Source organism: Manis pentadactyla, chromosome 10, assembly GCF_030020395.1.
Source record: "Manis pentadactyla isolate mManPen7 chromosome 10, mManPen7.hap1, whole genome shotgun sequence".
Lineage (NCBI taxonomy): Eukaryota > Metazoa > Chordata > Mammalia > Pholidota > Manidae > Manis > Manis pentadactyla.
Window position 1 is genome coordinate 87,639,350 of NC_080028.1, and position 14,350 is coordinate 87,653,699.

General features: G+C 39.2%; 2 protein-coding genes across 5 annotated transcripts in view; both read left to right on the forward strand.

The window, feature by feature from the left end:
* Positions 1-10,891, forward strand: part of RABGEF1 (RAB guanine nucleotide exchange factor 1) — a 52,568-nt gene extending 41,677 nt beyond the window's left edge. For 3 of the 4 annotated variants that reach the window (XM_036907903.2, XM_036907908.2, XM_057487196.1), the window contains 2 exons: positions 7,276-7,532; positions 10,229-10,891. In XM_036907903.2, the coding sequence (XP_036763798.1) occupies positions 7,276-7,532; positions 10,229-10,627 (656 nt within the window). In that variant the 3' untranslated portion in view covers positions 10,628-10,891. Of the gene's footprint in view, positions 1-7,275; positions 7,533-8,203; positions 8,285-10,228 lie in introns of those variants that run through there. The other variant, XM_057487195.1, reaches the window with a different exon arrangement.
* The window catches only part of TPST1 (tyrosylprotein sulfotransferase 1), a 591,927-nt gene that overhangs the window by 456,071 nt on the left and 121,506 nt on the right, over positions 1-14,350 (forward strand). The gene's annotated exons all lie outside the window — the stretch shown is intronic.

Below are 14,350 nucleotides of genomic sequence, written 5' to 3' on the forward strand. Positions count from 1 at the left end.
AAGCAGAATGGATGAGATTCAAGAGGACATTGATGGATTAGAAACCAGAGAATGGGAATGCATAGAAGCTGATGCAGAGAGATCAAAGGATCTCCAGGATTGAAACAACATTAAGAGAACTGTGTGACGAATAAAAAGGAGCAATATCCACTATAGGGGTACCAGAAGAAGAGAGAGAAAAAGGGATAGAAAGTGTCTTTGAAGAAATAATTGCTGAAAACTTCCCCAAACTGGGGGAGGAAATAATCGAACAGACCACAGAAATACACAGAACCTCCAACAGAAGGGACCAAACAGAACAACACCAAGAAACATAATAATTAAAATGGCAAAGATCAAGGACAAGTATTAAAGGCAGCTAGAGAGAAGAAAAATGTCACCTACAAAGGAAAACCCATCAGGCTGTCAGTAGACTTCTCAACAGAAACCTTACAGGCTAGAAGAGAATGGCATGATATATTTAATGCAATGAAACAGAAGGGCCTTGAACTAAGAATATTGTATCCAGCACGATTATCATTTAAATATGAATGAGGGATTAAATAATTCCCAGACAAGCAAAAGTTGAGGGAATTTGCCTCCCACAAACTACCTCTACAGGGTATGTTAGAGGGACTGCTCTAGATGGGAGCACACCTAAGGCTAAACAGATGTCATCACAGAAAATAAAATCGCAGCAAAGAAAGCAGACCAACCAAATACTAACTAAAGGCAAAAAATAAAATCAACTACCCACAAAAGCAGTCAAAGAAAACACAAAAGAGCACAGAATAAAACACCCAACATATAAAGAATGGAGGAGGAGGAATAATAAGGGAGAGAAATAATCATCAGTGTTTATAATAGCTCAATAAGTGAGTTAAGTTAGACAGGAAGATATTAAAGAAGCTAACCTTGAACGTTTAGTAACTACAAATCTAAAGCCTGCAATGGCAATAAGTACATATCTTTCAGTAATCACCCTAAATGTAAATGGACTGAAAGCACCAATCAAAAGACACAGAGTAATAGAATGGATAAAAAAGCAAGACCCATCCATATGCTGCCTACAAGAGACTCACCCCAAACCCAAAGACATGCACAGACTAAAAGTCAAGGGATGGAAAAAGATATTTCATGCAAACAACAAGGAGAAAAAAGCAGGTGTTGCAGTACTAGTATCAGACAAAATAGACTTCAAAACAAAGAAAGTAACAAGAGATAAAGAAGGACATTACATAATGATAAAGGGCTCAGTACAAAAAGATGATATAACCATTATAAATATATACGCACCCAACACAGGAGCACCAGCATATGTGAAACAAATACTAACAGAACTAAATGATGAAATAGAATGCAATGCATTCATTTTAGGAGACTTCAACACACCACTCACTCCAAAGGATAGATCCACCGGACAGAAAATAAGTAAGGACACAGAGGCACTGAACAACACACTAGAACATATGGACCTAATAGACATCTATAGAACTCTACATCCAAAAGCAACAGGATACACATTCTTCTCAAGTGCACATGGAACATTCTCCAAAATAGACCACATACTGGGCCACAAAAAGAGCCTCAGTAAATTCAAGAAGATTGAAATTCTACCAACCAACTTTTGAGACCACAAAGGTATAAAACTAGAAATAAATTGTACAAAGAAAGTAAAAAGGCTCACAAACCCATGGAGGCTTAACAACATGCTCCTAAATAATCAATGGATCAACAAACAAATTAAAATAGAGATCAAGGAATATATGGAAACGAATGATAACAACAACACAAAGCCCCAACTTATGTGGGACACAGCGAAAGCAGTCTTAAGAGGAAAGTATATAGCAATCAGGCATATTTAAAGAAGGAAGAACAATCCCAAATGAATAGTCTAATGGCACAATTACCGAAACTGGAAAAAGAAGAACAAATGAGGCCTAAGGTCAGCAGAAGGTGGGACATAATAAAGATCAGAGAAGAAATAAATAAAATTGAGAAGAATAACACAGTAGAAAAAAATCAATGAAACCAAGAGCTGGTTCTTTGAGAAAATAAACAAAATAGATAAGCCTCTAGCCAGACTTATTAAGAGAAAAAGAGAATCAACACACATCAACGGAATCAGAAAGGAGAAATGAAACAACTCAACAGACCCCACAGAAATACAAAGAATTATTAGAGACTGCTATGAAAACCTATATGCTAATAAGCTGGAAAACCTAAAAGAAATGGACAACTTCCTAGAAAAATACAACCTTCCAAGACTGACCAAGGAAGAAACACAAAATCTAAACAAACCAATTACCAGCAAAGAAATTGAAGTGGTAATCAAAAAACTACACAAGAACAAAACCCCTGGACCAGATGGATTTACCTCGTAATTTTATCAGACATACAGACAAGATATAACACCCATTCTTCCTAAAGTTTTTGAAAAAGTAGAAGAGGAGGGAATACTCCCAAACTCATTCTATGAAGCCAGCATCACCCTAATACCAAACATCACCCTAATACCAAAACCAGATAAAGACCCCACCAAAATAGAAAATTGCAGACCAATATCCCTGATGAACATAGATGCAAAAATACTCAACAAAATATTAACAAACCGAATTCAAAAATATATCAAAAGGATTATACACCATAACCAAGTGGGAATCATCCCAGGGCAGCAAGGATGGTACATCATTCGAAAATCCATCAACATCATCCACCACATAAATGAAAAGAAGGACAGAAACCACATGATCATCTCCATAGATGCTTAAAAAAGCATTTGACAAAATTCAACATCCATTCGTGATAAAAACTCAACAAAATGGGCATAGAGGGCAAGTACCTCAACATAATAAAAGCCATATATGATAAACCCACAGCCAACATCATGCTAAATAGCGAGAAACTGAAAGCTTTTCCTCTGAAATGGGGTACAAGACAGGGATGCCCACCCTCCCCACTGTTATTCCACATAGTACTGGAGGTCCTAGCCACAGCAGTTAGACAAAACAAAGAAATACAAGGAATACAGATTGGTAAAGAAGAAGTTAAACTGTCACTATTTGCAGATAACATGATATCGTACATAAAAATCCCTAAAGACTCCAATCCAAAACTACTAGAACTAATATTGGAATTCAACAAAGTTGCAAGATACAAAATTAACACACAGAAATATGTGGCTTTCCTATACACTAACAATGAACTAATAGAAAGAGAAATCAGGAAAACAATTCCATTCACAATAGCATCAAAAAAAATAAAATACCTAGGAATAAACCTAACCAAGGAAGTGAAAGACCTATACTCTAAAATCTATAAGACACACTTAAGAGAAATTAAAGAGGACACTAACAAATGGAAACTCATCCCATGCTCCTGGCTAGGAAGAGTTAATATCATCAAAATGACCATCCTGCCCAAAGCAGTATACAGATTTGATGCAATCCCTATCAAATTACCAAAAGCATTCTTCAATGAACTGGAACAAATAGTTCAAAAATTCATATGGAACCACCAAAGACCCCAAATAGCCAAAGCGATCCTGAGAAGGAAGAATAAAGTGGGGGGGATCTTGCTCCCCAACTTCAAGTTCTACTACAAAGCCACAGTAATTAAGACAATTTGGTACTGGCACAAGAACAGAGCCACAGACCAGTGGAACAGAATAGAGACTCCAAACATTAACCCAAACATATATGGTCAATTAATATTTGATAAGGGAGCCATGGACATACAATGGGGAAATGACAGTCTCTTCAACAGATGGTGCTGGCAAAACTGGACAGCTACATGTAAGAGAATGAAACTGGATCACTGTCTAACCCCATACACAAAAGTAAATTCAAAATGGATCAAAGTCCTGAATGTAAGTCATGAAACCATAAAACTCCTAGTAAAAAACATAGGCAAAAATCTCTTGGACATAAGCATGAGTGACTTCTTCATGAACATATCTCCCTTGGCAAGGGAAACAAAAGCAAAAATGAACAAGTGGGACTATATCAAGCTAAAAAGCTTCTGTACAGCAAAGGACACCATCAATAGAACAAAAAGGTGTCCTACAGTTGGGAGAATATATTCACAAATGACAGATCTGATAAAGAGCTGACATCCAAAATATATAAAGAGCTCACGCACCTCAACAAACAAAATGCAAATAATCCAATTAAAAAATGGGCAGAGGAGCTGAATAGACAGTTCTCAAAGAAGAAGTTCAGATGACCAACAGACACATGAAAAGATGCTCCACATGACTAATCATCAGAGAAATGCAAATTAAATGCAAAATTAATGCAGATATCACCTCACACCAGTAAGCATCGCCACCATCCAAAACACAACAACTGTTGGCGAGGTTGTGGAGAAAGGGGAACCCTCCTACATTGCTGGTGGGAATGTAAATTAGTTCAACCATTGTGGAAGGCAGTATGGGGGTTCCTCAAAATGCTCAAAATAGACATACCATTTGATCCAGGAATTCCACTTCTAGGAATTTACCCTAAGAATGCAGCAGCCCAGTTTGAAAAAGACAAATGCACCCCTATGTTTATTGCAGCACTGTTTACAATAGCCAAGAAATGGAAGCAACCTAATGTCCATCAGTAGATGAACGGATAAAGAAGATGTGGTACATATACACAATGGAATATTATTCAGCCATCAGAAGAAAACAAATCCTTCCATTTGCAACAACATGAATGGAGCTAGAGGGTATTATGCTCAGTGAAATAAGCCAGGCGGAGAAAGACAAGTACCAAATGATTTCACTCATATGTGGAGCATAAGAACAAAGCAAAAACTGAAGGAACAAAACAGCAGCAGAAACACAGAACCCAAGAATGGACTGACAGTTACAAAAGGGAAACGGACTGGGGAGGATAGGTGGGACGGGAGGGATAAGGGGGGCGGTGAAGAATGGGGGTATTTGGATTAGCATGTGTTATGTGGGGGGTGCATGGGGAGGGTTGTACAACACAGACGAGTAGTGATTCTGCAGCATCTTTCTAAGGTGATGGACAGTGACTCTAATGGGGTTTGTGGGGGGAACTTGAGGAAGGGCGGTGCCTAGTAAACAATGTTCTTTATGTAATTGTAGATTAATTATACCAAAACTTAAAAAATACAAAAATAAAAACATTGTTATCCTACTCAGACGAGTAATCAGGACAGTCTAAAACTGTCGTCTTAATATGGAGATAGCAGTTCAGTTTCTCCAGATCGTCCTGTGTGCTCCTAATCATCACTGTGGGTTTTGTTTATAAATACACTGAATGAGGCATTTTCGCTGTTGGTTGGCATCTGTCATCTAGTGGGTGGAAGCCAGGGATGCTGCTCACCACCCTGTGGTGCAGAGGACACTCCGCTCAGCAAAGCCTTATCTAGTCCAAACTGGTCAGTAGTGCCGAGACTGAGAAACCTTGGCCTCGAGGAGTAGCCTACTTACTTTTTGAAACCCCATTAAGGTCTGGACATCTGCTGTGATAGAGCACCACACTCAGCCCTAGCTTTCCTCCTGATGCAATAAAAGCCCTGGGCAGAAGACACAAAGCAGTTATCTGAGGAGTCTGAAAATAAAAATAGACAGACTGGGGAGTGAAATCATCCCTAGAAGAATCGCCAATGTGCTGGTGGTCCTGGTCTGTGAGCGTTTTCCCTCCACAGCCCTGGTTAGGCTTTGGGGCACTCATGTCATGGTACAGGGCTCCTGAAGAGTTCCCCAGAAAAGCTGCTTTCAGGCTGAAGGACAGGGAGTGGAAGAAATCACTTGGGTTTGGGGTTTTTCCCCTTCATTCTTCTTCCTTTTCCTTCCCTTCTCTTGTTTTTAACATTCCTGGTCCTGCCTTTTGGTAGTGGCAGCTACGCATGTCCTGGTGAAAAATAATCCCCTTTCTATTCACTTTAAAACTTAAAAAGATTAATGAGAAAGTGATTACTAGTATAAAATGGAGATTAAAAATCAATAATAAAAGATAGAATAGGGCTAATGGAATTTATAAAAATGATTAAAAATCTCTGAAGTCTTTTTTGTAAGTAATACGTTCTATTCAAATAGAAAAATAAGTAGACTCTACAGTTACAGAATCAAGAGGTTAGAAGAACTAAACAATAAAATAAGCAAAAATTACACAATTCCCACAGTAGATAAGTAAGTATGGGGAATAAAAGCGTGAGTAAGTTAAAACAGGTTTCTGCACTGGTGAGTGTTTCTATCTTCCGCACATTAGCCTTCCGTGGCTGGTGGCCCTGCATGGGTTCTTCCAGGGGGCTGACCTTAGGGCTGAGAGTCGAGAGCAGAAGGAACCCTGTGGCAACCACCACCATCCTGCCTAAACCTGAAACTTCTATTCCTGCTAGTGGCAAGAATTTGCTGTCAAAATGAACAGTCTCAGCTGTTTTCCTTGATGATGCTCTAGACTGCAAGCAGAAATGTATGTACACAAAAGCACACTCTGTCCCCCTCTTCCATTACTCTGGCAGTTTGCACCTAACTACTCCTCACTGCCTCCTGCTCTGTGTGCCACAGGTTGTGCATTTATAAGGGCACACCATTTGGACTTGGTGTAGTTAAGGACAGCAAAATAGTTTCTCTCTATGAGAAATAAATGTTATTTATGAGATTAAATTTATACTTACTTCATCTGTTCTGATAACCAGCAGGTTGTAAGTGTCATAAAGGTGCCGTAGATGTTCATAGCTAGAGATTTACATGCCATGAGGACTGGCCACTGTGTACCTCTGTGTGACTTTAGTAGCTATAATTTGATATCCAATACAAAGATGATTTATGTAATAACCACCTTTCTAAAAAGTAGTATGCAAATTGAGGCTTTCTAAACCAAGTTTACCATATAGTAGAAGAACAGAAGCAGTAAAAAGACTTCTGAGTTCTCTATAGAGCTCATAAGCAATTTACCATCATGATGAAAAGCATGGGCTTTAGAGCCAGATCAGACTTGGTGTCACATCCCCCCTTTGTCACTTGCCATCTCTATGATCTTGGACAAATCATCAAACTTTCCTGAACCCCAGTTCCCTTCCTAATAGTATCCATTGCGTATCTGCGGATGCAAAGAAATATGCTTGTAGAGCATGCTGAGTGGGGCACAGCTGTGTGTTCTGCAAGGCTGAGCTGACGTGTGCCATCTGTGTGGCCTGTTTTTCATACACTAAGTGATCGGGTGGAAAAGAGGTGAGTGAGGGTATCTCTGAACTTAATAGATAAAAGAGGATTATCCCAATGCTCTATTATGTCATTATTTTCTCACTGGAAGCAGTGTCTCTTCTGCTTTATAGACATCATTGAAATGGATTCAAAGCGTGTGCCCCGAGATAAGTTGGCCTGCATCACCAAATGCAGCAAGCACATCTTCAATGCCATCAAGGTCACCAAGAATGAGCCAGCTTCAGCTGATGACTTCTTACCCACTCTCATCTACATTGTTTTGAAGGGCAATCCCCCACGGCTTCAGTCCAATATCCAGTATATCACCCGCTTCTGCAACCCAAGCAGATTGATGACCGGAGAGGATGGCTACTATTTCACCAATCTGGTACGTGTTTGATTTCTGGTATTATGGAGAACCATGAAGGTATTTATTTTAGCAATGTGACAGGTCTCTCACAAGTCCGTGGCCGGTTAATGCTCCTGAGTTGAGCATAGCTGACGATGCTTGCTGGGTATCACAGGGCACATGTGACCAGGCATGCAAACTCCCTGCCTCCCTGAACTTGACCAGAGACTGGTACTCTTACAGGAAACTGGTGGGCATGCTGAGGTTTCTGCTGCTATTAACCATCATTCTCGGGGTCCTGCGTGTAAGAGCCATTTGCTTAGGCAGGTTTCGACCATGAATAAGTCAGATCTTGGACTTTGATTCCTTTATGAAAAAACTTAAGATTTATTTTTAGTTTTATTTCTACATGTTACCTCTTATAATATATATATATTATTTTTCTGTGTGTGATATATTTTTACATCCTAAATATGTATTCACTTCTGTACCTAGTTTTTTATTTGTCTATATTTTCTTTTCCTTATTTAAGTGTGTAAGAGTGTCCCACCACTTTGGGTCCCACCAAACCTGGGGCTGCCCAGTTACTGCCACCCTCATTCTCAGCTGCTCGTTGTTACTACAGTTGCCTCCGTCTGGGCGTGGGATGTGCAGGTGGGAGGACTTGGGAATGCCCTTTTTCACAATGATGCTTTCTCCATTATTTGCAGTGTTTTTATCTCCTGTACACCTGGATGTCCACTTCACAAAAATGGGGACTCCACAAAAAAGTTTAAGTGGTTGAAGTACTTATATATAAGTGAAATGTGCACTGCCTGAGAGAACAGTCTTTGGGTTTAGTTGTTTATCCAGAGGTCTGGAAGTCTCGTAAGTATGGAGCTGGAGACACAGCTGGTAGGGGAGAGGAAGCAGGACCAGCAGGAGGTGGAGGGTGGTCCTCACTGTCAGCAGTGGAGGCTGCTGTCTTCCCAGCGCCTTGGCCTACAGTCGTCACTGTGTTTGCGCCTTCTTTCTTCAGCCTCTTCTTGCCTGGGTTAGAGTCTGACTTCTAATCTCAGTGCTCCAGTGAAACTGCTATGGCAAAAGTGGAAAATCTGTCAGTTGCCAAATCCCATGGAAACCCTAAGTGTTCATCATCACTCTTGATGACTCCTTTGTTCGAGAACTTCTTAAGTCACTTGGCATCCGTAATTCCATTCCTTCCTTGTCTCTTCATAGGCTTTATGTCCCCTGCTTCCCCTTGAATTGTGTTATTTCCTGGGGTTCTGTCCTCTCTGCATCTCTGTGCCTAGGCTGTCTCCTCTGGTCACAGCTCTGCTGGCCACCTATACATGGTGACCCACAGGTTTCAGTCACCTGGTTTGACCTCATGTTGAGTTCCATATTCGGCTACTTACTGTGCCTCAAATTTAATTTGTTCAAAACTGAAACTGCTTCCCTGTTATGTGTTTTTTTCTAATACACACTATTTCCATTAGTTGCAATACCATATATCCTTCACCTAAGCCAGGAACGTTAGAATCTTAGATTTCCTCCTCTCAACAAGTAACAAACAGGCTATGGCAACCCACACACAGTGTGAGCCTGAGAGGAAGGGTCAGATGGGCATGTTCTCTTCAGACAAGTCAGTTGTAGATGTGCCAAGTATTCCTTAAAGAGATGCTTCACTTCTTATGAGTAATAATGTTAGGATGCTTGAATGAGTTTCTCAGAGGACATCCTGAAAGCCGCCTATTTTTCCTTTTTATGTTGCATGTTCTTCTTGTGAAATATCTTTTTATAAAATGTGAAGATGGCATGTGCTCCTTATAGAAAAATTTAACCAGTATATAACTAACATGTTTCACTCAACAGTAGCCCTAGGATTTCTATACCAATAATTGCTACCATTTATTCATTAATCACTACAGATCTGTGAATTAAATGTGTTACACATGTGATGTTTAATTCTCACAATAAATCTGAGGTGGTATTTCCCCCATTTTATAGATATGGAAACCTCAAAGAGCTTAGGTAGCTTTCCTTGGATGACACAACTCTTGGCTGTCAAGTGACGGAAATGACAGTTAACTCAAGTTGTCTGATTTCAAAGCTTGTTCTTTTAACCATTTGTTAAAATATCTCTTTGAGAAACAGGTATGTGCCACACCAGTACCCGAGGACAATCCCAGTAGCTGGCCATGCCTTGAGTGGGCATTGTGGGGCTGGCAAGACCTCAAAAGGGAGTGGCTTCATGGGTAATGTGCCCCAAACACTTGGCCCTTAAGCTCCCAGCCACAGCAGTGATTTCTCTGCCCTGCAACATGGCAGGAAAGCAGAGAGCTTCTGACTTGAAGGAGTCATTCAGTTTTAGTCCATAGGAGGCTCTGTAGTAGTCAGCTGCAGGTGCCTCCTCAAATATTTCACTTTGCACAAGACCCCATAGAGAAGACCGAATTTCTGACAGACTCAGTAGGAGTTGGCACTAAGATTTAATTATGGGTTTTTTGTTTTGTTTTGTTTTGTTTTGTTTGTTTTAAGGAAAAAATATATTATTTTAGATGCGAATATAAAAGAAACATGGTAGGCTGTGAATCACTTTTAAAGCTCAAGTCCAAGGAAGTTTATTAAACTGGTCTGTCTACTTTCCTTCTGTTTTAAATTCTCCATAGTAAAAGGATTTTTAAAAAATCTATTTGAATATTTGTAGCTTTCCTCATATGATCATAATAAATAATATTCTCCTCTTTTTGTAGTGCTGTGCCGTGGCCTTCATTGAAAAATTAGATGCCCAGTCTTTGAATTTAAGTCAGGAAGATTTTGATAGATACATGTCTGGCCAGTCTTCTCCAAGGAAGCAAGAGTCTGAGAATTGGTCTTCTGATGCTTGCTTAGGGGTTAAGCAAATGTATAAAAACTTGGATCTCCTGTCTCAACTGAATGAACGACAGGAAAGGATCATGAATGAAGCCAAGAAACTTGAAAAAGACCTAATAGAGTGGACGGATGGAATTACAAAAGAGGTTCAAGACATTGTAGAGAAATGTCCACTTGAAATTAAGCCCCCAAATCAATCTTTAGCAGCTATTGACTCTGAAAATGTTGAAAATGATAAACTTCCTCCACCATTGCAACCTCAAGTGTATGCGGGATGAGAAACATTTACACGGATAGTATTTATTTGAGCCTAAATCGTAGCTAGCCCTTACTACAGTCCACTGATGGGGATCTAGGCTGTAACTTAATTGCTTATAAATGTCAAAGCATTTTTAAAGGTACAGTTTATGGGGATTGTTTTGTTTTGTTTTTCCTGTCACAAAAGCTTAGTAAATAATAAAATACTATTTATTTGAGATACTGAAATAGATTCATTTAAGGCTTGTGTGAAAGTTCTGTCCAAATATATTTTTTCTCCATGATTTTTCTGTGTGCTTCCTCTGTGCATTCACTGTGGTTTGGATTTGGGTATAAATTGACTTTTAAAGGATAAAACAAATGAATAATATAAAATGTATGTTTAAGGGAATTCAACGGTACCACTAACCTACACTTTGAAATAATTTTCTAATTATACAGATAGAAGATACACTGATAAGTAAATGCGTAAAATTATAAACATGTAAAAAAAAAGGAATGGTGTCTCCTGTGCATGGCATTACATGTGTTAATAATTTTTTTTCTAGTCTAAAATGACGTATATTGAATGTTTGCCTTTAACACTGTTTTATTTGGTTTGCCCCACTAAAATGAATCAAAGTATTTAGACACACTCCCCTTAAAATGTTGACTCTGTTTTTAGCAATATGTTAGCCCTAACTCTGAGGTCCTGTGTAGTCAGACTGAGACACCACTGAAGTTCTGAATAATTTTTAGGTTATTAAAGTTACTGTTCAGTACAGTGAGTTAAACACTTTAATCCATGTTTCTTATACCTCTTTCCTCCATTCATTCAACAAATATTTAATGGGCTCTTTTGAAAAGGAGCTGGCCCTGAATCTGTGTTAAAAGACAGGAACAAATGGAACTCTGGGTGGAACCTAATGGGGAGTCCCTCAGCCACCACATGCAGGGCCTTCTTGAGGGACAACCCAGACATGTCACATAAACCTCTTCCAGGGCCTCTCAAACCTCTTGGTACTGTTGACATTTGGAGCCTGGGAACTTATTCTGGGGCTGCCCTGTCCGTAATAGGACATTTAGCAGCATCCCTGGCCTCTATACCCACTAGATGCAAGTAACACCCCCCACAGTCGTGAAAAATTGTCTCCAGATATTGCCAGAATGTCTCCTGGGGGCAAAATCACCCAGGTAAGAACCATTGATCTACTTTGTAAGTAAAAGAGTTGTTCTCCTGGTGGTTAACACAATGTAACCAAAGAATATTGCATTAAATGCACAGTGTAATAATGTGAACTGATAGCTCATTCAGTGAGGCAGTGTGGAACCTTTTCTCACCCTAATAAAACCTTTCATAACTTATATACATCATTTATGATCCTCCTTCCTGTCAGTGATTTCTACAGATTATCAGTGTGCCTGTGGAATTGTAATTTCCAGGGCACCGTTCTTGAACCAGGTTACGTCATGCAAAAAGTTGAAGGTTCTTTTACTTTCCTATTAAATAGTTTACCACAAATTTGTAGTGCAGCGATTTTGGAATAAAACAAGGGTGTGACACTTTTTATCCTTTACTTAAATTTATGTATAATATCTATTAAGTTGATATCTATTATCATAAAGCACTGAAGACATGAAGCAATTAACCAAGTGGGCTGGTCACCAAGCTCACACAGAATGTAATTAGTTACTATCAAAGGCCAGTGAGAATCTGCTGTTAGAAACCTGGGCCCAAATGAGTTTTGTGAAAAGCTTTCCCCCTTTTTCTTTACTTTTTCCTATGTACTTTCTAGGTGCTAATCCAGGTAATACACACTTTTTCCTGGGAATATACAGTTCTTTTAGTCATTGTATATTATGTTTGTTGAATAAAATGTGCATATCAACCTTCTACAAAAACTGTCTTAATTTCTTCCATACGTTTAAGTTACTGATATTTTTGTATATGTCTCATATTGGTTGAATTAAGATATGACTTGCCTTAAGTAGAGGCTTATATTTCTTTTAAATCAGCATCTGTACTATAACCAGAGTTGTTCTCTCAACAATAAAGTGCTGATATTTTATGTGTTATATAATTCTTACCAGTAAAGTTTCATGATCCATCCCTATTCCAAACAGACTGCCTTTTGGTTCTTCATTTTAGGAGAATACACATTACTAATTTCATGTTACAAAAGTTTACTTATTAAGTCACAACCATCATTACATACTTAAAAATGAAACATTAGAGACATTGCAGTTAAGAATAAGAGAAAGATGTTTGCTATCACTAGTTTCATTGTTCTGGAAGTTTTACCCATAGTCTTCAACCAGGATGAAGGCAGGGCTGAGGACATGAACTCAAGCTGGAAGGCTTGGATTTGGTTTTGAATTTTGACTGCCACTTTTTTTTTGAATTTTTGACTCTTTGGCCTTGGCAAATCTCTCATATATAACTCATCTGGGAGATGGGGTAATAGTACCTGATTCAAGGGATTATTGTGAGGGGTTTAATGACTTAGAATACTACTTAAGTGCTAAGAGCTCAACTGATAGCTGCTATTTGTAGGTGACCTTTCTATGTAGAAAACCCAGGAGAACTGATCTTGAAACTTAGTAAATTTCACTAAAATGTACAAAATGACTTTTCTATATCCCATTACTAGCCAGTTAGCAAATACAGCAGGAAAAATTTATTCATGGTAGAAACAAATATAAAGCACCTAGAAGTAAAAAGAATTCCTAGGATTTACATGAAAAAAAAACACAGAATTAAGTGAGAAACAAAAGAATAGATAAAGCCAGGCCCCATGCTCAAAAGTCACGTGTACTTGGGTTTTAATGTTCCTGCCTGCTCAGAATACTTAACAATGTTATCTTTGAATTTGTGTTTTCAGAAGTCTGATAGGACACTGGTAGATTTGGAGCCTCAGCTCACACAAATCCTGCCTCCCATCTCCCACCCTGCCCCACACCCATGAGCTCTTTGTCTCCCTGTCGCCACTTAAGCCAGGCCCTAGGTGCTCAGGAATGGCTGGGGCTTGATGTGCCTGTCTATAGCATCTTGGGACAGGGCATGATGGTGTATCTGGTGGTTAAATGTTAGCATGAGGTACGCCATCTTAACACTCTCCATTTTTGTGAAGAATGGAAAATTTCCACTTGAGCTCAAGCCATAAGAATATCCTGCTTGGTCCCTATCAACCCGACTTTTAAAAGTTACCTCTCTAGCAACCCCTAGCAACAGTAACCATATAATTTCCTGCCTCCCAAAGAACCTCCTCCCTCTGCCCTGTATCTACCCCAGCCTGTAAGTGGACAGGAGCTTCAGCCCTTTCCTGGAGAACCCCTCCGCAGGTTTATCTCTGGTAAACCTCTGTTGTCGAGCCTGCCTCTTCTGTTTTCTTAACTAACCTAAAACCTTACAGTTAGCTGGCTGGGAGCTGCATCAGCCAGTAAGGGTGAGGACAAGCCTTGCCCACCCTGCATGCTCCTTGGAGAATAGGTTGGATCCAGGGTTGAGCAAGGGAAAAAACAAGGAGTGAGAAACATCTTTTTGGTCTGAAATCAAGAAAGTAAAATACTTCAAGACTAATGGACATATCCCAATAGAACATAGGAGTCAGCTTGACGGGGTTCCCACTGGCCAAATCTTGGGCAATTTGAATAAAAAACTACAGAGATTATTTGATTGTGAAGAAAAATATTGAATGAATACTGTTTGTTTTTTAAATACATATTGGAGGTTACCATTATATCTCATATATATATCATATATA